At 40.6% G+C, this 21229-nt stretch overlaps 3 protein-coding genes across 5 annotated transcripts; 1 reads left to right on the top strand and 2 right to left on the bottom strand.

The window, feature by feature from the left end:
• Nucleotides 1-737: 737 nt before the first annotated feature.
• On the bottom strand, nt 738-7986 carry ubtd1a (ubiquitin domain containing 1a). 2 transcript variants are annotated; one of them, XM_069658916.1, is made up of 5 exons: nt 7917-7986; nt 7389-7475; nt 2522-2749; nt 1830-2015; nt 738-1618 (listed from the first exon to the last, which is right to left on the bottom strand). In XM_069658916.1, the coding sequence occupies exons 1-5, from the start codon at nt 7966-7968 to the stop codon at nt 1404-1406; spliced, it is 768 nt and encodes a 255-aa protein (XP_069515017.1). In that variant the 5' UTR covers nt 7969-7986; the 3' UTR covers nt 738-1403. The 2 variants fall into 2 exon arrangements, with proteins under 2 accessions (XP_069515017.1, XP_069515018.1); XM_069658917.1 differs by lacking the exons at nt 7389-7475; nt 7917-7986 and adding an exon at nt 5340-5424.
• A 2523-nt stretch (nt 7987-10509) lies between these two features.
• On the bottom strand, nt 10510-16104 carry zdhhc16a (zinc finger DHHC-type palmitoyltransferase 16a). Of its 2 annotated transcripts, XM_069658741.1 has the most exons (11): nt 15981-16104; nt 14907-15164; nt 14614-14808; nt 14419-14507; nt 13257-13285; nt 13025-13158; nt 12760-12843; nt 12579-12664; nt 11513-11636; nt 11288-11358; nt 10510-11177 (listed from the first exon to the last, which is right to left on the bottom strand). In XM_069658741.1, the coding sequence occupies exons 2-11, from the start codon at nt 15138-15140 to the stop codon at nt 11075-11077; spliced, it is 1149 nt and encodes a 382-aa protein (XP_069514842.1). In that variant the 5' UTR covers nt 15141-15164; nt 15981-16104; the 3' UTR covers nt 10510-11074. The 2 variants fall into 2 exon arrangements, with proteins under 2 accessions (XP_069514842.1, XP_069514843.1); XM_069658742.1 differs by lacking the exon at nt 12760-12843.
• Nucleotides 16105-16442: 338 nt separating this feature from the next.
• Nucleotides 16443-20794, top strand: mettl18 (methyltransferase 18, RPL3 N3-histidine). The gene is made up of 2 exons (XM_069659135.1): nt 16443-16602; nt 19014-20794. Exons 1-2 carry the CDS (start codon nt 16498-16500, stop codon nt 19965-19967), a joined length of 1059 nt encoding a protein of 352 aa, XP_069515236.1. The 5' UTR covers nt 16443-16497; the 3' UTR covers nt 19968-20794.
• The last annotated feature ends 435 nt before the right edge of the window (nt 20795-21229 follow it).

Raw genomic sequence — 21229 nt, forward strand, 5'->3', positions numbered from 1 at the left:
GATATTCCCTAACTTGTTTTGCAAATTTCTTTGTATTTAAACATTTAAAAAAAAGCATAATAACCGGATGTAGACTGTGTGATGCGTTTGAAAGAAGAGGCTAATAAATGCGTCTTCATTAAGGACAGTGGTGGCTCCTAACCTTTTTGGCTTATGATCCCGTAAAACATCAATTTCCACTTGGCACTATGACACCACTTCATAAATGGTTGCCTTACTGACGCCATGATGGACCACATTATCCCCCCGTGGATGGTGTAATTTGAATGATTTTCAGGGATGTTAAAAGCCAGTATTTGGCTGGAAGAGGCTAAAATTAACCTATATTGCTTGTCTGACCCCTTTAAACATATCAATTTCCCATAGAGACCCCTAATCACAAGTTATTTGTTGTTGTTTTCATGAACTGTGAGAAGTTGGACCACTTTTTCACATCAAAGAGTTTTTAATCTGTATGATTTTGAGATTTTTGAGATGTTTCTCACTAGAAATAGAAAAAAAATGAAGAGAAGTCAGAAAAAACATTATTTTGTTCTTCTCTCTTTAACCATCTTTTGCTCTCTGAGACTGACTTCCTGGATCTGTTCATGTAGCCCCAAATCCCTGGTTGGAAACCCTTGCTTTAGGATAAGTTAAAACGTTAAACATTTCTATGGATTCATGTGGCGTCTAAGTATCAGGAAAGCAGAGTCAGACTTTAAATTTACAATATTTATTGATAAGTTATTCAAGTACAGTGAGCATCATATTGTACATACAACTACAGATTGATTTGAAGTGATGAAATAAAAAAACAAACAGATCTGATCGTCTCTTATTACCTTTTAAAGGTGCCGTCGTTACATTCTGTGTCTTTATTATGAATGTACAGGTGACAGTTGAAAATGTAGAGTGCACATAGTTACATGAACAAACAACACAAACAGAAACTGATATTTACATTTTTCTTTTTCGCCTACAGTTTGCTGCCTGATTCTTCACCCTACTTCTCCAATGGCATGACAGAAATCTTTTTAAAAAAGAAAACAGAGAGAAAGGATTTTCCTTACTCGGATCCTCACGTGAACCATGTTCAGTTTATTAAAAGCACAAGTACAAACACACATGACAATGAGGGGGGACCCGTGTAAACAATAGAGCTGTGAGTTGGTGTCCACACAAAACAGAAAGACGGACGGACAGACGGACACTGGGATGTGCATCTTAGGACTCTACTGCTATGCTAAAGTGTTTCAGTGCTTTTCAATATTCTTACTTCATTTGGAAAAAGGAAAAAATACAAAAAGGAGCAATATAAAAGCAATAATTTCTTATATAAAAATGTACACAAAATCCCACTGCAGTACCAACTGGAAAGTGATTTCAAACCCTACTCCTACTCCTGGCACGTCCTTTTATAATCCTCAGTTAGCTATGACTGAAGGGTTCGTGTTGACAATCACTTGGACCACATAGTCCCTCTGGATCTTGGCGTCCTGCAGGCGAGTCTTGTCGGTCAGGAGCTTCCCGGAGAAGAACCACCTCTGGCGGGTCACGTCGATTTCTTCCTGTTCTTCCAGTTGTTTCTTCAGCTCGGCGATGGAGTCGGCCATGCTGGCTGTCAGACGCACGTCCTTTCCTGTGAAAGTAACACAGCATAAATAGAGCTGACACAGATTTCGGAACACGCTGTGAGAGACTGAAGAGCTATGAATTATAAATCGGACTCCAGCCTGGAAGAGCATATTGCTTGGAAATGTCATGTGCACGTGGAAAGCTGCAAAACATGAAGGTCTACAGATTTAAAAGTCATATTGTTCATACTATAAGCCGCACAGGGTGTTTCTTACCTGATGACAGTCGCACCCGCAGCTGGAACTCCTGCCTGCACAGCGCGGGTAGATTTTGTTTTTGTGTGGAGTCGGACACTTTGCTGTCACAGGACGTTTCATTGATGAGGTTGACAGGCGGGGCTAAAGTGTAAGCTGGCAGCTGGTAGCGGTTGCCCAGTTCATCATAACTCTCTGTGAGGGAGCCTGCAAAGGGAGAAATGAGGACATGAACAACAACAAACAACAACTCACTCAAAACCTTGATATATAATTCCTTTCTCTACGAAGATCCATTTTCCATAAAGCAGGATGTATGAGGCCTTCATCTTTACATTACATCACAGTATCATCAACAACACCAGTGTCCTTGAACTAGTAAAATGGTTAAAACAGAAATCCCTCCTGTGTGTGTGTGCGCAGACGAATATGCGTGAGTGTTTGTTCCACCTAACTGTCATGGCTTTCTGTGCACCAATCCATTCACAGTGGTCACGCAGCACTGCGACTATTATGTAACTATTACAGCAGTAATCTCTGCACAACTGATGCATGGGATTCTGCAGACTGGCCTTTGACATTCTGAGATTTATAACAGTGAGTTTTGCGTTTGTGCTGGAAGTTCCAGGATATTTAACAGCTTACAATGAGCGCACGATGAAGCACATTTTCATATCATGTGTTTATTTGTGTGCCTGTGGGTGGTTGCATACCATGTGGCAGAGTGATGCAGGCTCCGTCCACGATAGCCTGTGCTAGCTCCAGGTCATTGCACTCTGCAGCCAGGGCTGCTGCTCTGAGTGCGTCCCAGATCTCTTTCCGTCCATCAAAGGCCGGGGCCGTATCCCAAAACTCATCCCTCTTGCTCCTCAGCTGGCCCTCCGTCATCGGGTACTCACTCTTCCACTTAGGGCGCTCCTTCTTGAGGGGCTCATTGCGTCCTGAAAGGAAAGGAAGGCCATGCTCAGTCTGATCTTTACACTGTAGCCCAGTATAATCAGGGCTTTGATCTACTTGACAATCATTAAAACAACTTTCATTTCTTGAAAGGAGCCACGGAAAACAATTGGAGCAGTGTTTTGATCCTAATGACAAAATGGCTGCAGCTAAAGCAGCTACTATAGAGGGGATTAATGGGCAGTGATACCAAGTACCTAGTAGTGTAGCTCTGCCAGGTTAGCTCAGGTCACTGAGCTTTTAACCATTACCTAACATACTAGTGTTCGGAAATATTATGCAACTAAAAAGGTTTGACCATCATGTCTGACAATTGTAATCACAAAAAACAATTTCACCAAGTTTTAGACGATCTTTAAACCTATAACAGAGCATAATCTCAAATGAGAGCATACAATTAGCAATACAATATGAAAAAGAATGAATGGATGATACAACAAAGAAGTGGAATGCGACCAGAGAGGTCAGACAAGGACATTTTAAGACTCCCATATGGAGGGATCCCCGGTATTTGCTAACAACACCACAGAAAATGTACAATGTGCACCCCCTGCATCTGGGATTATCAACACTGGTTCCTTGAGGCGAAGTAAACCCATTTACTCCAGCAGCACATGCACCATGCAATTCTCTACACCTGTACGCTCGTATATATGATATACCCACTAGGAAAGACCATTTTAGTCACACCGGGAGGAAATCAAAGTGATTATTTATAGGGTTGTGGATTACTGCAGTGGCTAGTAACCCATCCATGTGCACTGGCATGCACTCACACACACACAAGAGCACAGCAGTGGATTATAGGCAGTAATCAGGTTTCACATAACAGGATTTATCTGCCCCTATCTCATGAGGCATTGGTCGGAGAGATGAGCACTCGTCGGCCAATGACGGGCAGCAAAAACAGTCACTGACTTATACAAGTGTAACGCGACCTGCACAACAAAGCTAAGAATCAATTATCATATTATGCCTTCTACTAATTAGCTCTAAAATCTGTTACATATGTTCACCTATAGCTGATGCAATGTTTACCAGAATGAAGGCCGTCATCTGTTTACTAGTGTGGGCATCACAGGCAATTTCTAACTGTATAATATGCACAGATTTAAGTTCTATTGTGTGCCATTAACAGTGCAGACCAGTGTATGAGGATAAATGTGACTCATGGCTTTAAGAGGTGAGGCTATGGAGAGTATTTTCTTGTGTCCATGCTTGCAAACAAATTAATTCAGAAGTGCACAATTTGCACCTTCTGCAACTTACATTGATTTTTCACTTTCTTAAAGCCATAATTACAACACAGCAGAAGTCTAGTGAAAGTTACTGTTACAAGAATTATACTACTTTCCTCCAATTCAGCGCCTTTTATTTTACTACTGTATGTCTATTAATATTCTTCTTTATACTACTCTTTCCGAACATTGGCAGCAAAACAGACGCAGATAATCTGGTTGTTTGGAATCCTTACAGGCAGCCTGACTGACGGAGACGAGACGGTAAAGGGAGATAATTGCAGGTTGCTCTGATGTATAGAAAAACTATTATCGAGCCTGAGTATCTTGAAACACATTCAGAGAGCAGAACTCTTTCCTGGACTGTAGCTCATGGCACATTATGAAGCATTAAATGATTTGATGGCGCCGCGGATGGCTGCCTCTGTGTGTTGGTGCGTTGTTTCGTATACACTGCACTATTTTTAATTTGATACTGTAAGCTTTTTGCACTCTTCAATATCCTGCACATCTGTACAGTTTTTAACTACACCTGTTGTACATATTTTGTATTATACATATTGCGTTTTATATTTTTATTCTTATTGCCTATTTAATCACCGAGACAAATTCCTTGTATGTGTAAACCTACTTGGAAATAAACCCGGTTCCCGATTCTGTTTCACTGAGGTGCTTGCTTAATTAGAGCTTGTGCATGTTGTGTATTCTAACACAAAGCATAACTGTAGGTAACTGTTTGGTTTGGTTCCATGCCTACTGCAGCGAAGCTAGTTCAACCAGTGATGCAGTTCTATCCACCTGCTTCCTGTAGTAGGACTGTTTGTGTAGAGCTGATTGTGAATGTATGGAGAGATCAGCTCTGACGGCGTGTCGGCTGTAAGCTCGACTACCTGGAACCTTAAGCCTAATTATAACGAATGAAGTAGGTGAATCAAGGTGATGTGTCCTTCAGCTCAGAAATGTCTGGTGGATGGAAAAACAACCTACCGAGATGTACAAACGAATAGTTTAGTGGAGGGAAAACTAACTAAGAAACATCAGCATCTAGAATAATAAGAAATCATCTCTTTAATGACAAGGTTGAAACCATCACTGACCTACTTCTGTTTGAGTTTCAGCTCATTTTAGCCATTTTTCTTTCCTTTATAACAAAGGCTGTTTGTTGAATAATGCACAAGAAAATCTAAAAACATGAATACAATAAGCGCACCCACAACACAAACTTAAACTCAACATAGACAACATGTTGGCAGACAAATTACAGCACAACAAATTGAGCCACAAACAGAAAACATGAGAGCATTTCCTTCATCCCACACAAAAAATCTTTACTTACTTTTCAGCAAAATCCTAAAGGGTGTGTTTGGGGCGTGATAGTAGCTGTATTCCCTGGAGTTCGGTACTCCCATAGCTGTTTTTTGTCTGAGTTGATTCGAGTCAGTTTAAAGTCTGCATTAAATAGCTGCAGACGACGACCCTAAAGGAAGAGGACACTCCCGCCTGCTGTTTCCCACCAGCTGGCCGCAAAACACCGCACTATTAATGAGACAACCTCCTGATCTAGATTGCAACGACGTGCGGATTCGGAGCTCCGTTAACCGTGGTGACACTTCCCCAGTTTCTTAAAAGTGACCGCGGCCCGTCCACTTATATCCCTTCTAATAACAAACACTTCACGACCCAAAAATACCTCGAGGTCTGTTCATGGAAGAGGGGTCAATATGTGGGCAGAGTAAGGTGATCGTCCTTGCCAGAAGGTAGTATCTTTACACAAGAGGCCTAATCCTATCAGCTCTATTCAGAGAGAGGATAGAAATACCCAGGCACCCAAGGATACATGCTAAACCTATTAACAGACATTAAAGCCCTGACAGCATATTACAGTCTGCTGGCAGGAGAGGCTACTGTACTTCTGGGATCTCCGTCTCCAGTAAGACTATGTTTGCATGTCGCTAAAATAGAAAGTCTAAGTCTGAGAGGTGCAGGCATACACGGATAGTGCAAAAGGTTGTGGTTATGAAACCTTACCAGGGAAATGTTGTTGGTTTCCTCTTTCGCCTAAAATTAAAACAAACCAAATCTCTGAGGCCACATGTGTTGGAGAAATTTTGGCAAGGCAAATTAACTCCACATTTCTTGGACCTGCTCAAAATATACAAATATATTTGGAGGAGTATTTGGAAAATGAGCGCCAATTTCCTTGAATTGCAGATCCCCTTGACGTGCATATCTCCTGATCTGGGTTGTCTGCCAGAATAAATAACAGGACATGACAGATACCTTCTAAAAATAATTACTCCAGCTGCAAGAAAAAGCAATCACTGGTAAATGGTTACAGACTGGAAAACTGGCTTAGGCTAATTGAAAAGATTCACAAGGTAGAAATTTTGTGTTTTTTACTTAGATCGAGAAATTACTCGTCCTCCCTGTCCAAAAATGCCGTCAGCCTTTCTTATGCTGTCAGTTATGGAGACCTGTATACAAAATAAGCAGTACTGCATAGATATAGTGTGAAAGTTAAGATGTCCGGCAACTTTATTGTTGCTTTCTTGCTGTTGGTCAAGCTAAGGGAACAGGATCTCAGAGGTGATGTCTGTCTTGCAGGTAAATAAGATCTTTCCCTCACATGTAAATATGTCTAACAGCAGGTCGGCGTGAGGCAAATCGTGCACCAAGTAGGTCAAACTTCCATATGAAAACTCTCAGCTCGGGCCCCCGGCTGCCGCTGCTGCTGCTCAATACATAATGCATGACAATCCAGCTGAGTGCACATCAGCTTTTTTCACAAGAAATGGATTGACCAGTGTTTATATAAAACACAGTTCTATCGCGACACGTCCTCCGCACAGATCAGACATGCAGCTGAGCTTTGAAACATTTAACGACTGACATAGTAAGCTTTTAGACTGAAAAGGATGGACATATACCGGGGGCTGAGCTAAGAATCCTGCCCACAACCTGCATTTTAGTATCATTTTTCCAGCGTTAAACTACAGCCCACATGGCTGTTTGTATCTCTTTGCACCTCCTATGCAAGATGTGCAATTGTAAATATATCTGTGTTTTACTGTGCCCGATGTAAATGTGTCTGTAGTGTCAGAGGATGTGTAACATTTGCATTTGAATGCATCATCTTAGAAAGTATTTCCTCTGAGAGATAATAAAATAATCATCTTATTTAAGAATATTTATAGGCTCCCTCAAGCTCAGCTCATCTTTCACCTCACTTGTAACAGCACTCACTCAGCATGCAAAAAAACATGTAGACATATCATCTGTCATGATCAGAGCAGTGTTCTCTCTGCAGCAGTGTTTCCAAAGCACTAAAAAGATGTGCTTATCCAGCACGTGAGAGGCTGCGGTCCAGTTTGTTCCAGCTTCTTACCTCCACGTTTTTTAGTCCTTGTCGAGCTCCGGGCACTCCCTTGTCCATCCATCCTACTCCTCCCCACACAGCCTCCCATCACTGTCCCTGCATGCCACACCAAGGAGAAAAATCATCATCTATCTGCAAGTAGAAATGCCTTAAAATACATTTTTTTAAACATGTTGGATAAATAAATAGTTGATGATGATTTAAAATGAAGTGCCTTATATGGAAAGCATCATTAGGGAATAATGTCAGCTCAGCACTCTTCGTTCCTGCGGGGTCAGGCAAGCGGCGATGTTTACGTCACGTGTACTGCCAGCTGACAGGGCACGCGCCTAAACCACATGCCACCATTGCTATGATTTTCCATTCACACATTTAAAAATGTGTCTATGCATTATAACAATTTACGTTGTGTGTCTGTAATTTTAAATATGTACGTCCCATGAGACTTGATTAATCTGCAGAATTATTTTAATCAATTAATTCATAATTTCTTTAAAAATATAATATTTTAAAACGGATGTGATAAATTTTGCTTACCCGAAATCCAGTCTGCTAAATTATGCATTCGTCTGCAGTTTGCTTGCCACATCCGAACTGGCTTCCAGGTGAAGTTATCTGTGGGTCCTGACGCGACGATCAGCAGAGGATGCGAGTCAGCAGGTTGACAGACTCAAACTGGGAGCAAACTGGGACCAGTGTGTTGGATCAGAGCTGGCGAGCTGGTGACCAATCTGGTCCTGCAGAGCCTCCTAAAAGTCTCAGAGCTTCTCCAAACAAAAAGAAAGTGAAATAAATATCCGTATTCTCCTCAGATCATAATGAATGGAGCTCACGCACCAGTACAAGCCGTTTGCGATGAGCATTAAATCCTTATCAGCAGGCACGCATGCGCAGCTTACACTGCTCCGTGAAGTTCACCAGAATAAAAGCGGAAATGAGAATTTTCCCCTTCAGAATATAATTTTGAATCAACAAAAACAGACATAGGACAGACTTGGTGTAAAAACAAAACTATTCTTGTTTATTGTAACTGCTATTGTGCATGTTAATCTTGTTAATACATGTTTGTTTGTTTTTTCCCTTAATGCATAAAAAAGAGGTTTTAGTCTGAAATTCAAAGGCGGAAGTTGTTTTAGCCGTTTAGCTGTTTCTCCAAACCCAAGTGCATCTTAGCCATGAAATCCGACTTTGAAATATAACACACAACTTGTGCTACTCTTTCCTCCTACAAAACCCTATTTTGGGAAAATGTGTTGTACGTAAATAGTGTTATCGTTAGTGGGCGAAAAAAAGGCCAGATAGCGTGTAAAACCGCCAATATGTCAGTTTAAGAAGATCATTTATATAGCCTTAATTAAATAAATCTTAAAAATTAAAAAATATCTTTCTTGTTGTACTTCAGACTGGAAACAAGGTAATCTAAACTAATGTCCGATTTCATCTTGGCTCAGAAATTTTGATAATTTTATATAACCTATCCATTGATTGGTTATATATTAGTACAGGCAGATAAGGATGAAACAGAAATGCATCACAATTTAAACAGCTTCAGGTGCCTAATGAGAATAAAGATTACTCTGTGAGTCCCTAACTGTGTTTGATGCAATCTTTCTACATGAAGAAAAACATCCAATTCTTTGAGGGTTGAAAGAAAAAATGTGCTTTCATAAAAAATGATCTCAACTTGGTCCTGGTCTAAATTTGTTAGAGATTGTGTATACAGGGTGTTAACCAACGTAGAATAGGAGCATATAATTAGGATATAGACATATTTGCCTAACATTTGGCCTTTATAAATCTATGTCAAGCATTCACCACACCTTGTCACCATATCGAATGGCTGCCTGTGCAAGCACAACAAAATGATATTGATATGATGATTGATGATGATATTGAGTATACAGGGGGAGAAAACAGTCAAAATTAATTAATAGTAATCCATTTAAATAAGTATTAAAATTATGTTGTTCCTTAATTATTAGAATGATGACATCTAATATAAACATAGTAGAAATATAATTATTCAGAAAAAATTACTTTTGTTCTCAATTATGTTTATTCTATGGAAGCCCCAAGCGGACATGCTTCCATACATTTGATTTACTCAGTTTTCCTGTGATAATGAGTAATTTGCTGTTGTTTTCTTTTTATCTCGAGATAAAAAAGCTTGTTTGCTTGTGATAACGGGATAATCTTCTAGCGATCTTGAAAACAAAACAAAAGGTCACTGTGATATTACAGACCAGGACATGCCATGCTGCCATTGCCCACACTAATGAGGCAGGCTAAGCCTCCATGTTTGTTTTGTGCTTTTGCAGCTCTGGGGCTGCGGGTTATGATCATCTGACATTACGGTGGTGAAGCGTTATCTCGAGAAGAAAAGATAAATAAGTCGAGATATTTCGAGAAGACAACTGGAAATGACTCGTTATCACAGAATAAAAGTTGTAAGTAAAATGCATGTATGCATGTCCACTTAGGGCTTCCGTATTATCCTCCAACTATACTGTACAGCTTCCTACAAAACGTGACATGTTGAACACTGACACCTGCTGGTAGACAGAATATTAACATGTCTACGGGAGAGGGAGGGAGTGACGAGCAGTGGCAGGGCGAAAGACGTATCCCATAATCTCTTCTGTTTTTATCTGGAAACCTCTTTCTGCAGCATTCACCCTTTAACTAGTAAGATCGCTCTCCATGTGTCTGCTTAGCTATGGTTTCATGCAAGCAAGATTTTGCATAAATTTGGAGGGTAGATTTTCTCTTCTTGCTCATTTGTTTTCATCCGTGTGCATCTCTATTAGCGTGGATGCCAGTTTCTGATGTAATATTTTCACATCAATCTGCTTTAATCTCCCAATTAATCCTCCTCTACTGGCAGAGTGAACACAGCGGCACTGTGACGTAACCCTTGAGCTGTAGTTTGTCTGCCCACTTTAGTACAGTGATCTTTAGAAAAAAAAAATACATCCAGCAGATATTGAGGTACAAGAGGCTACCTTAAAACCTTAAAAATGTAATCTGTGTATGTGCAATAAGATCTAACGTATATCTTGATAGATAAATAAATACTGTGGCAATTCATATATATAAAGCAATTTATAAAGATTTATTAACTTAACAGGTACAAAAATCTGATAAATAACACGTTGTCATGGTACAGTTGTTTTCCTTACAAGTTAATTTCATTTATGATAATATTGGACTGAAGTATGAAAATGAAACAGGGAGCTAGAAGTGTGTCGCAGATCTCAGTGTAGTTTTTTTCTTGTTTTTTATGGGGGAATAGAAATGAGCCTGAGCAAAACAAGCAGAAAGTTAACTTAAAAAAAGTCTCCTAAAGGTACTTCAGTCCGTCGTGATATGTCAGTGAGTACATGTGGCTTATAAAAAATATTAAACCAATCCCAGTGCAATGTTCAGAGTCAACAAAGACCCGTCTGTAGAGAACAGAATGAACAAACCATCAATGTCACATCGCCTTGTCACTGGTGAAAAATGTAGACCGTCAAACCATGAGCAATGCCACAGCATGTTTTTGAGGTATTGGAGGTTGACGTGACTCCGTGTTTTCTGCTGTATGGAGCCACCATGCAGGGATCCCTTTAGCCAACCCGATCAAATGACCAGAGTGGGTTGGATGCAGCAAAAGCTGCAGAATTTAGACAACATGTATGCCTAAGAAAAGTCTGTCATACAGGTATTAAGTCCTTTTTAACAGGGAAGACTTCCCATGTCAAACCATCACCATGTGGGGCGTGTCCAGAGGGCAGGAGAACACGTGTCAGCCAGTGACTACAGACAAAAGACAAAACAGAGCTTACAACATGTACAAGACAGCGCTGATCATAGTTGATGAATGGCTATCTTAACAGAAAATCATTACAAACATGACAAAAGCACACCTCCTTTTCTCCACGCCTAAGAAGACTTTCCAGTTATTCAGCTTGCCATAGTTGAAAGGGTTTTTGTACACCTGCCAGGGCAGATAAAAGAAAAGGGGCAATTAAACTCCTGATAAAAGCTGCTGCCATTCAAACAAGTAGAACAAATTAAATGTAATTGAAGGTTTGCATCTCATCTTAAACAACATGAATTCTTTTGATATTTGAAGTATTTAACACGCTCACCCTTCCTCGTTTGGCCAGTCGTTTGGCTTCTTTGCCGTTAATGTGTCTCTCTATGCTGGTCTCTCCTCTGGATATGAGAACTCCATGCCACATGGTCAGAGCTCCCAGAGCCACTCCCACCGTGCTGATGGAAGAAAATATATTTCTATGATCAGCTGCAGAGATACTAAAACACAACCCACATATCTCGGTTTTATATACGATACTGACAGTTAATATGGAACACTGTGTTTAGAGTTTCTATGAAAGGGGTCATATCTTTAAAATGGATATTCTCATATTTTGCATGGATTTCACATTTTTGGGTGTTTATTGTTCACAGTGAAAAAGTGAAAGCTGCATAGATCTGTGTTTTTCCTGAATGATGTTTAAAAAGGTCGCCTCTGAAATCAGCCGTTCAGAACAGCTGCAGGTTTCTACGTAGAACCTTGCTTTCGCTGAGAGACTGCATTCACCGTTATTCACCTCCGGCTGCGTTCTCGCACTAGCTTATAGACAACTCATCAAGATTTCAACTTACCATTCCGATACCTCCTGCCGATTCTGGCTCGTACATATAAGGCCGAATAACTGATCCTAGAGCAGCCATGTTTTCTACAACTTTGGAGTGACAGTGAAGTGCGGCCGCTCCCCCCCTTGAAGGGGCTACGCGGTCACACCAAATACTGTCAGCCAATCGTGGCAAAGGTCTAACCTTTAAATGATTTCATAGATTGCATAGATTCGTTGATTGCATAGCTAAAATATGTCCCCTTTAAACAAGTCAATGTACTCCATAGCTTTGTACCAACAGGACGTGATAAAAGACGAGTAAATCCAATTGCGATCTTGGAATGCCACTGTCAGCTAAATCTTTTCCAAAGGTTAAATTCTTTTGTTTGATTTCTGAGATCTTCCTGGAACTGTTTCATAACCGACCACAATTTTTTTTTTGCAGCTAGAAGCATTTTGAGACTTCAACAGCACACTCAAAGTGGTCAGCGGTTTAGATCACACACTATTATCTTTGAGTATAACTACAGAAACAGCACCTGCTCTGTATTAGTTTTTGAAATGCATTTTTTACCTGGTGAGCACCCACATGTAGATGATGCTCTTATGAATCATCTTGTCCTTAAAGGTGTACGGAGGAGCAGGTGTCAGAAAGTTGGTCTGCACAGAAATAAAAGAGCACATATTACATAACGAACAGATAGAAAACAAATAAGCATCACTGTGTTGTTGTGTATGTATTTTTGAGAATATACCTGGCCAGGGGGGAGAAGCCCTATAAGTTGTCCCATCCCTGTTACTGGTACCCCTGGCTTGTCCACGTCCAAATGCTTAAAGCGCTATTGAAACAGCCCGCCAACACAACCCAGGGTTTCAAAGACAGAAAGGAGGCAGCATCAGTAAGGTTTAAGCCCCACAGAGTAAGACACCACACATGGAGGAAAAAGTAACAGACAAAAGCTTTCAAGGACAAAATACCAAGCAGACTAGCAGTGAGGTGTTTGAGTCGGAGTATCTCACCTCCAGAGCATTGTATGCGTCGAGGAACAGGTTTCTGCCACTGATGCTACAGTAGACACAGCCCAAGGTCATGAAGAGGCAGAAGGAGAAGAAGTAACGGTGGTTCAAGTGGCCCACGCAGTTATTCAACCAGGCTGACATGCTGCTGTTAAAGAAAACCACCTTTTCTTCATGGACATGTTAAGTGTTTCTGATAATACCAAAAATAATATTTGACAAAACAAAAGGATACGACAGTGATGGTCCATTTTCAGAATGCACCTGCAAAGGCAAAAAAGACCATGTTAAGTTTTTCCTGCTTAACGTGTGGCTTTGATACCGAACAGGTTCAGATAAATGTAAACTTTATTTTACAAGGTTAGGAAATCCTGATTGGCAAGGTGCAAACGTACACAAAACCGTCATGAAACAGTTGGAAATGCAAATGCACAATACGCCCCTGACACAGACACACGCTCACACAGAGAGAGCATTTTCAAACCCCTCCTGCAAATGCTGAAACACACTTATGGAGGGACAAATGGGTCAAATAAAAGTTAATTGAATTAAATTGAACAGCTTAATTTGATAGCCGATAGCTTAGTGTGAATCTGTTGTTAGAGGATGAGTAGGGTTGCTGATGATTGGCTCAAGCTTAACTGAGACAGAAAGAACGTTTTACACAACTGAGCATCAGAGATGTGGTCCCACCCACTGATCTCACACAACATCTTGATCATGCATTGCGGCCTGTCATGGTAGCATGTTAACAAACATACAAATCACGTCAAAGGACCAGATGCTCTAGAGGACAGTCTTGTATAACTGTGAACAATGTTAAAGCTTCACAATGTTTGTAAGACTATTCTCTGATGCGCTTGTTTACCGTCACAGGAGCTCATTCAGTGAAATCAGCTGGTCATCAATTATTTCAAAGTATTTATTAACTCTTTTAATTGACCTGCTTCCAAGTAAAGTCTTGATGAGCAAGACCTTTAAACTGTTAATAATATCTATTAGATGAGATTGAGCAAAGAGAAAGCAGCAAAAATTCTTAAACATCATAATAATGTTGCCCCAAACTAAGATGACATTTCTATCTTTGCGAGACTGCCTTCATCATCAGGGAGGTCAAAATATTGAAGAGATGTTTTACAGACTTTTCAATTGAACCAACTCAATCTTGTGACTTTTAGTCAAGGACAGCCTCTTTGCCACCGTTTATCACCTATGCTAAGATACTAACATTCTGAAATTCAACCTAGTAGCGCTAACAGCATTTTCTCCTGAACAATTAAACTTTGGTGGTCAAAAAAACAGCAATGATACAAAATAATTTAGGCAGCAAAACGCCTGATACTCCAATGACAAATCCCTCACGCTTAAGGAACAGAAGAAAAACAACCTGGACTCACCTGTTACAGATGCCACAGTGGTGTGTTCTTGCTGGTTTGGGCATGATGCATTTTTTGCAGACTGACACAAACGGACTGTCGTTCTTCTCCTGATTGAGAGAAGACATTTTTCTTGCATTACTACATGTGCATTTAACTGAAGCCCAGATAAGTGAAGCTATTTGTGGTTCTGCAGATGTAGTCTTGATGTCTTACTGTGGGGAGGTATCCAGGGGGCGTCTTGGTGGCCTTGTAGTAATGGAAAGTAATCATGACAATGATCCAGTGTCCATAACAAACATGCCAAGCAATCCATGGAGGGGAGTACGTGTTGAGGATCAGAGGCAGTAGGACCACATAGGCTATAAGTATAATGGAGCCGACCAGTATCACCACCAGACAAACAAATACCTGCGAGACAAAAAACAGGGTACAATTTTGAAGAGCTTTCTTCAGAGAGAACAGATAAAAATGCCTTCTAACTAATCAAAGCAAACAGATAAACTCACTGTGCCAAACCAGCGGGTGACATAATCCACGGTCCAAAACACTGGCTCAAAGACTGAGTCGAAAACCACATCTGAGTCTGTGAGGGAGTTGAAGTAAAGTGACTGCACCAGCAGACTCATGTAAGCCCAAATTTCTCTAATCCACAAAGGTAGTCTGCTTCTTCCTCTCCTGGTACACGATCGCAACCGCACACAGCGCAGCAGGTGGAGCATGGAGCTGGGACACCACCGCATCCTGCATCTGTGATATGCACGCACCTTTGAGGGAGAAAACAGAGAAAAAGTTAATTGCAATTTGTTTTGTGGGAGGAATAATCCAGATGCAAAATATATTTATTTTATTATAATTTAAGACACAGAAAGGCATTATAAAGAAAGCTCTATGCTGACAACCTTGGGCATTTAAGCCTGAACAATTCCTCGACTATAAGAATAGTTGCCAATTAATTTTCTGTTGATTGACTAATCTTTTCAGCTCTGATCCATTGTATTATATCAAACTCACCAAACGCTGCATCTGGAAGCAAGACAACTTGGATTTTTTGGCAGTTAAGTTGTTTATATGACTAGCAAACATCAGTCTGTGGCAACTGACACACTAACTTCATCAGGCAAAGCTATGATTTAAAAGTGTAAGTGAACAAGCCAGAGCATCAGCAGGTAAATAAAATACAAATTCGCCTATCCAAATTTTCAAAAAAGACAAAGGGATTGGTTGTTAAATGACGTTTGCAAAAAGCCAACCCTTGTCTTGCTGCATTCCAGACAGGGTGGAGTCTGGGTGGAGGTTCTGCAGGTGAGAGGGTCTGAAGTGAAGCTCACCCTATTCTTTAACATTGCACTCCATCAATACCAAGACTTTAACGGGGCAAATTGCCAAACTGTCGTCTAAGGAAACCACTAACAGTTAATTTATCCATAGTAAACATCGCTGTGAACAGTCTCACAGAATGCTAACGCTCCCAAATCCCTTTTGTTTAGATGTCATACAGTGTTTTCCTATTGAAATACCCGACGATGTGTCCTGCGTTCTGACATTAATAACAAATTAGATTTCATTTAGGAAAGACTTACTGTTCTATGAAGGCAAGCAAACTGCCGAAAGCATCCCTGCTGTCAACATGTTCAAGAAGAAGGCAAAAACGGGACTATTGCCACATATTAGCGAAGAAGAGCAGGATCAGGGACCTTCTGTGACAGTTAACAGATCTGAATCCTGATCCGGACTTGGTGCGCATGCGCTCAAGTGGCAGCGAAAGGCATTATGGTAGTATGAGTCCGGAAATAATTAGAACCTCTAATGTTCTTCTACAACTGTACATTTTAGGGCCTAAATTTCCAACGTTATATACTTTTAAATACAAACCGATTCCAAGCGACTTGGTTAACGGTTACTTAACTCGATGAATAGAAAGCTGACAACCTTGGGGTCGGTTATTATGGTTCTCAGAATTGTGGGATTTGCAGTTCTTACACGCCGCAGCTCTGCTTAGCACCTACACGCCAGCTTGCTCACCATGTGGAGCCTGTAGCAAATTGAGATACAAACTTTGAAACCTGAAGCTAATTCTGTGCAGCATTTTCAGTCATCATGTCTTTTTGTTTTAACTTCGACGTTCCTGAACAAACAACAAACCCGGAAGACGGGAATGGAAATAGATTGCAAAACGGAAAGAAAGACAGTGCTACTAAACCTGTGAGTAACTTGTTCTAGGTTAAGTAACTCAAAACTGTCACATTACAAAAAATCTACTTTAAATAAAATGTACTAAAGTTATCGACCTGCTGGCATGAATATTGTCGTTATGAAAAGAACGATAGCACAAGCGCATGCTGTGGCTTTTAGAGTTTTATGAGGACTTGGGGGCAGAGAGGCGAAAAGCATGACCCTCATTTAGGCACTTGGCTTAGACGAATTTTTATTACAACTTTATTACATAATAATTGCGATCCCATCTGGAGCTAGGACAAAAAAATAAGGCCAGAGTTGCAGGGAGCCAAACAGTAAAACCATATATGGTATTTAAAAAATGCATGTGAAAGTTGTTATTTCTTCAGAACTAAATCAGGGTCCAACAACTGTTTTTGTCGTCATCACTCAATCATTTTTTACATAATTAAAAACAGATTCAAGGGTTTAAAAATATTGTTTATGAAATACATAAATATTGATAAACATTGAGATAACATGAATGTTTCGTGTGGTATTTTACCCCTAAAATGACATATAATTAATGTTTTAATTAATATAGCCTTGGCTAATTTGCAATGCCCGTCCCTCGATGAGCCTTTAAAATACACAAATTCAACAACAAATACACAAGAGACAGTGCAAAACAGCCTTGACAACAATGAAACAGATATAACAATATAGGATACAAAACATCCTACATAAGCAACTGTAAAACAGGAAGCACAAAATCAAACATGACTACAAGACTGAGCCCTCTTCAAAAACAGTTTCAGTTTGAGTTTAAAATGCTCCCAGTCGGGGTCCAGTTTGAGCTCTGCAGGTAAGGCACTCCACATATTGATCCCCTGAACAGAAAAAGCGCTTCGTCCAAGTGATAATTTACGAAAGGGCACCTTACATTCTATGTTAGATGCTCTACGACAGGGGTGGGCAACCCTGCTCCTGGAGGGCTACCTTCCTGCATGTTTTAGGTTTCTCCGCACTCTAACACACCTGATTCGAATGTTTCGCTCGTTACCAATCCCCTGAGACACTTCAGTTGGTTGATAACGAGCAGATCATTCAAATCAGGTGTGTTAGAGTGCGGAGAAACCTAAAACATGCAGGAAGGTTGCCCTCCAGGAGCAGGGTTGCCCACCCCTGCTCTACGATTTACAGAGCCTGATACTTTCAGTGGAACCACAAGGTCATTGAGCACCTGAGGAGCCTGTTGATTTAAGCATTTATGGACGAGTTTAAGATGAGCAAATTTAATAAAATAATCAAAACTTGACATTTAACTTTTTTTATAACATCACAGTCATGTGATGTTATCGGCTTCCTGTCTTAAATCTTTATGGCTCTATTATATATCATCATCAGGTGATTGTTGAAGATGCTGCTTTTTTTAAAGGTTAGAATGGTAACATTTACCTCCTTTCTTCTATTGCAATAGATACAGTAAAAGTGGAGCATATATTAAGATTTATAAGGAATGAAGCACTGAGTTCAAAGAGAGGGACACACCTCCTCACCAGCACACTTTGAACATGTGCAAATCTTGGTAATTTCCACAGTGTACGTGATTCCATCACAATAAACAATGGATTATGTTAGGTGAGCATCCACTAGAGAGCGTAGGTTGACAGTCTCATTACCCACTAGCACTGATGTCACAGGGTGGAAGTATGTCAATAAAAAGTCAACGGAAATGATTCAAGTTCACACTGCTAGAAGACCGTGGGAGTTGTTATTGTAAAGTCAGACGCCCAAAGTTCTGAGGCATGCTAAAAACTTGCCAGACATTTTGTTTCAAACACGTGCTCTGGTAGGTGTGACTACAGTTTGTACAACACCTCCGCGTAAAGTGTGTCAGTCGTACAGTAAATCACATGGCTGATTTCGTCAGAGTTCATCAGCAACTTTCTTACCTGAACAGATGCAGACGTCATAAGAGATATGTTCGTGAAACGTGACCAGTCTAAAAAAATACTGTTACAACATCTCCACCAGTTTAATTGATTAGTCATAATTAAAAGGAAGTTGAGTGGAGTAAGTTAGTAAGACTTAGTTTTTTCAGTCACAGCCTTAATAATAACAAAATTCCTTATAAAATCTGAGCGGTGCATTTTGTGTCTTTCCGCATACAACACAGCATACTTATGTAATCCTCAGTTAGTAGGAAATGACTAGATAAATACAAAAGCAACATGATCATTCCAATTTATAAGTCTTCCTTGCAATTTGTTGAATCTGGCTGTACAGCCTTATTGTATCACTAGTTTATATCTGTGCTGTTGAATATGCCTCAACCTATTAACCTGTAAACTTGAAACACATGTTGTTTAAAGCTTATTACACAGAGCGTCAGAAGCATACCTTGTTGAGGGAACAAATATGTTCCCTGACCTTATATGCTGCTTTGTGTCTTACAGATTCATGATACCAAACCGGCAGAGCCAGTGAAAGAGGCCAAAGAGCACCTTCCACAATCAGACCCACAATTCCTCCTCATGGATGCTGTCGTTGAAACAGTCACCATTGGAACTCTTCCTCCTCTTCATTTCCTCAACGAGACAGTTTTTGAAACGACGGCCGCAGAGAGAGAGGATGGGGAGGAAATTCTTTCTCGCACTGCGGAGCAAAGGTCTGATCTCATCTCTGGCGTATACGAAGGGGGGCTGAAGGTGTGGGAGTGCACCTACGACCTTCTGGAGCTGATTGAGAAAGACGGAGAGACCTTTGGGGAGAAGGCAGTTTTGGATTTGGGCTGCGGTGCGGGTCTGTTGGGGGTATTAGCTCTGAAGAGGGGAGCCAGGCAGGTCCACTTCCAAGATTATAACAGTACAGTTATTGAACAGCTCACAGTGCCAAATGTAATACTTAACTGCCAAGAGGATGATGAAGTAGACAGCGAAGAGGACAAAGAAGGGAGCGGCAAGGGAAAAGACGGTTGTAAAAGTAAGTTGACAGAGAAAGAAGAGCTTAAAGATGGCGTCTCACCACCTAAGAAAAGAGCCACAGACCTCTCCCAGCACCCAGGTGTCTCCAAGTGTCGTTTTTTCTCCGGTGACTGGAGCACATTTCTTGCTTTGGTTCAAAAGGAGGATCCACAACCCAAATATGACATTATATTCACCTCAGAGACTATCTACAACACCGCATACTACCCTGCGCTACACGAGACCCTCCACAAACTGCTGGCACCGGACGGGCTGGTCTACCTCGCCACCAAGTCGCACTACTTCGGTGTAGGTGGTGGACTGCACCTGTTTGAGACATTCGTGGAGCAGAGGGGTGTTTTCTCTCTGGAACACCTGTGGGATGGGGAAGAAGGACTTCAGAGACATGTTGTAGTCCTACGTTTAAAAAAGGCAAAAGGAAATTGAATTTACAATATTTACACAGCCGCCATTTTCTTGTAACGTCAAGCTCAGGAAGGAAAGCTAATATGCTGTGCTAATGTTGTACTGCTGCTATCCAGGTTACAAATTGGGAATCTGACAAATTGATATCATTTCACCACATGCCAATAGATTGATATTCTATTAGTTACCATTGGAGAACAGCTAACGTTAGCATTCAAAGACCTCCTAGCTCTTATCTCAGTTTGACACAATACTAATAATGGTAAAGGTGTAAATTCCTAGCTAAGGGTTAGCATGTTAGCTTGCACATTACATTGCTATGCTAACAAGTAAGCTTGCCAAAAAGCCAGATGATAGAAAAGGCTTACATTCAAGCTAGCTAGCTAGAAATTTACACCTGAAGTGTTTAGATCACGCAACACAATCAAACCGTAACGTTAGCTAGAAGTTAGTTTAATGCTAACATTAGCTGTTGTCGAACAATAGCCTATGATTAATTAGATATGTTCTTTACCTGGAAATATGGCTGAATTTCCCTCCAGATTTTTACCACCCATTCTCTTTTTATTTGATGATCCGTAGGGAAGTGGTGAACATATTGCTTATACAATTTGCTCCCTGAAGAGAGACATTATAACAACATTTGATGTCCCCAACCTCAGCTTGACGTGAAACAAAAATGGCTGCCATGTGAATATGGTCAATAAGTAAAGCTGTTCATTCAGCTTTCTTGGTGTGCTAACTGTCGGGGACTCGTGCTGTGTCAAAGAACAGTGATAACAGGACAGTTAAGTCCTTTAAAAATATGCTATTTGAAGCTTTTATGTATGTAAGGACAACAGCGCTAAAACAAGGAAAAGCTGTAATAAAATATGCTGTCTCACCTCCTATTTGCACTTTTGTTACCTACACCGTCTTTTACTTCCTATATATAGAAAGTTGAACATGTCTGCCAGTAAGTGAAGTGCAGTTGAAAGGGGCTGTTACAGGTCTTTAGATGCATGGGGAGGAAAGAAAGGAAATGGGCTCAGTGACCTTTGCGAGTGATTTCCCCAGTGTTCAAACAGCAGCATGAAAGCCAGGCTTGTTTCTGAAGTCTGGCGCAAAATGTCAATTGCAACTTATCCCACCAGCCCAAGGATGGAGTTTGAAAGTGGATTCTAGAGTCACCGCACATCAATGGTGGGACTCTGTAAGGTCTCTCATTCTAGTCGGGGCTTCTCGTGATTATGTCGGATGTTACCTTCAGTTGAACATGATCTGGGTGTGCTCTATTGCAAGAC

This window comes from Semicossyphus pulcher, unplaced genomic scaffold, assembly GCF_022749685.1.
Source record: "Semicossyphus pulcher isolate SPU_LCO1_2020_fin unplaced genomic scaffold, fSemPul1.0.p SCAF_12, whole genome shotgun sequence".
Lineage (NCBI taxonomy): Eukaryota > Metazoa > Chordata > Actinopteri > Labriformes > Labridae > Semicossyphus > Semicossyphus pulcher.

What these genes read in the sequence shown, in the direction of transcription:
- zdhhc16a (XM_069658741.1), bottom strand. Translation starts at nt 15,140, where the DNA reads ATGCGGTGGTGTCCCAGCTCCATGCTCCACCTGCTGCGCTGTGTGCGG. An exon ending in TACATGTGGGTGCTCACCAG is followed by an intron (nt 11,637 to 12,578) that starts GTAAAAAATGCA and finishes TTCTTCCATCAG; the next exon opens with CACGGTGGGAGTGGCTCTGG. An exon ending in GACTGGCCAAACGAGGAAGG is followed by an intron (nt 11,359 to 11,512) that starts GTGAGCGTGTTA and finishes CTGCCCTGGCAG; the next exon opens with GTGTACAAAAACCCTTTCAA.
- ubtd1a (XM_069658916.1), bottom strand. Translation starts at nt 7,968, where the DNA reads ATGTGGCAAGCAAACTGCAGACGAATGCATAATTTAGCAGACTGGATT. An exon ending in TTTAGCAGACTGGATTTCGG is followed by an intron (nt 7,476 to 7,916) that starts GTAAGCAAAATT and finishes TGTGGCATGCAG; the next exon opens with GGACAGTGATGGGAGGCTGT. An exon ending in CTGCATCACTCTGCCACATG is followed by an intron (nt 2,016 to 2,521) that starts GTATGCAACCAC and finishes CTCCCTTTGCAG; the next exon opens with GCTCCCTCACAGAGAGTTAT.
- mettl18 (XM_069659135.1), top strand. Translation starts at nt 16,498, where the DNA reads ATGTCTTTTTGTTTTAACTTCGACGTTCCTGAACAAACAACAAACCCG. An exon ending in AAGACAGTGCTACTAAACCT is followed by an intron (nt 16,603 to 19,013) that starts GTGAGTAACTTG and finishes TGTGTCTTACAG; the next exon opens with ATTCATGATACCAAACCGGC.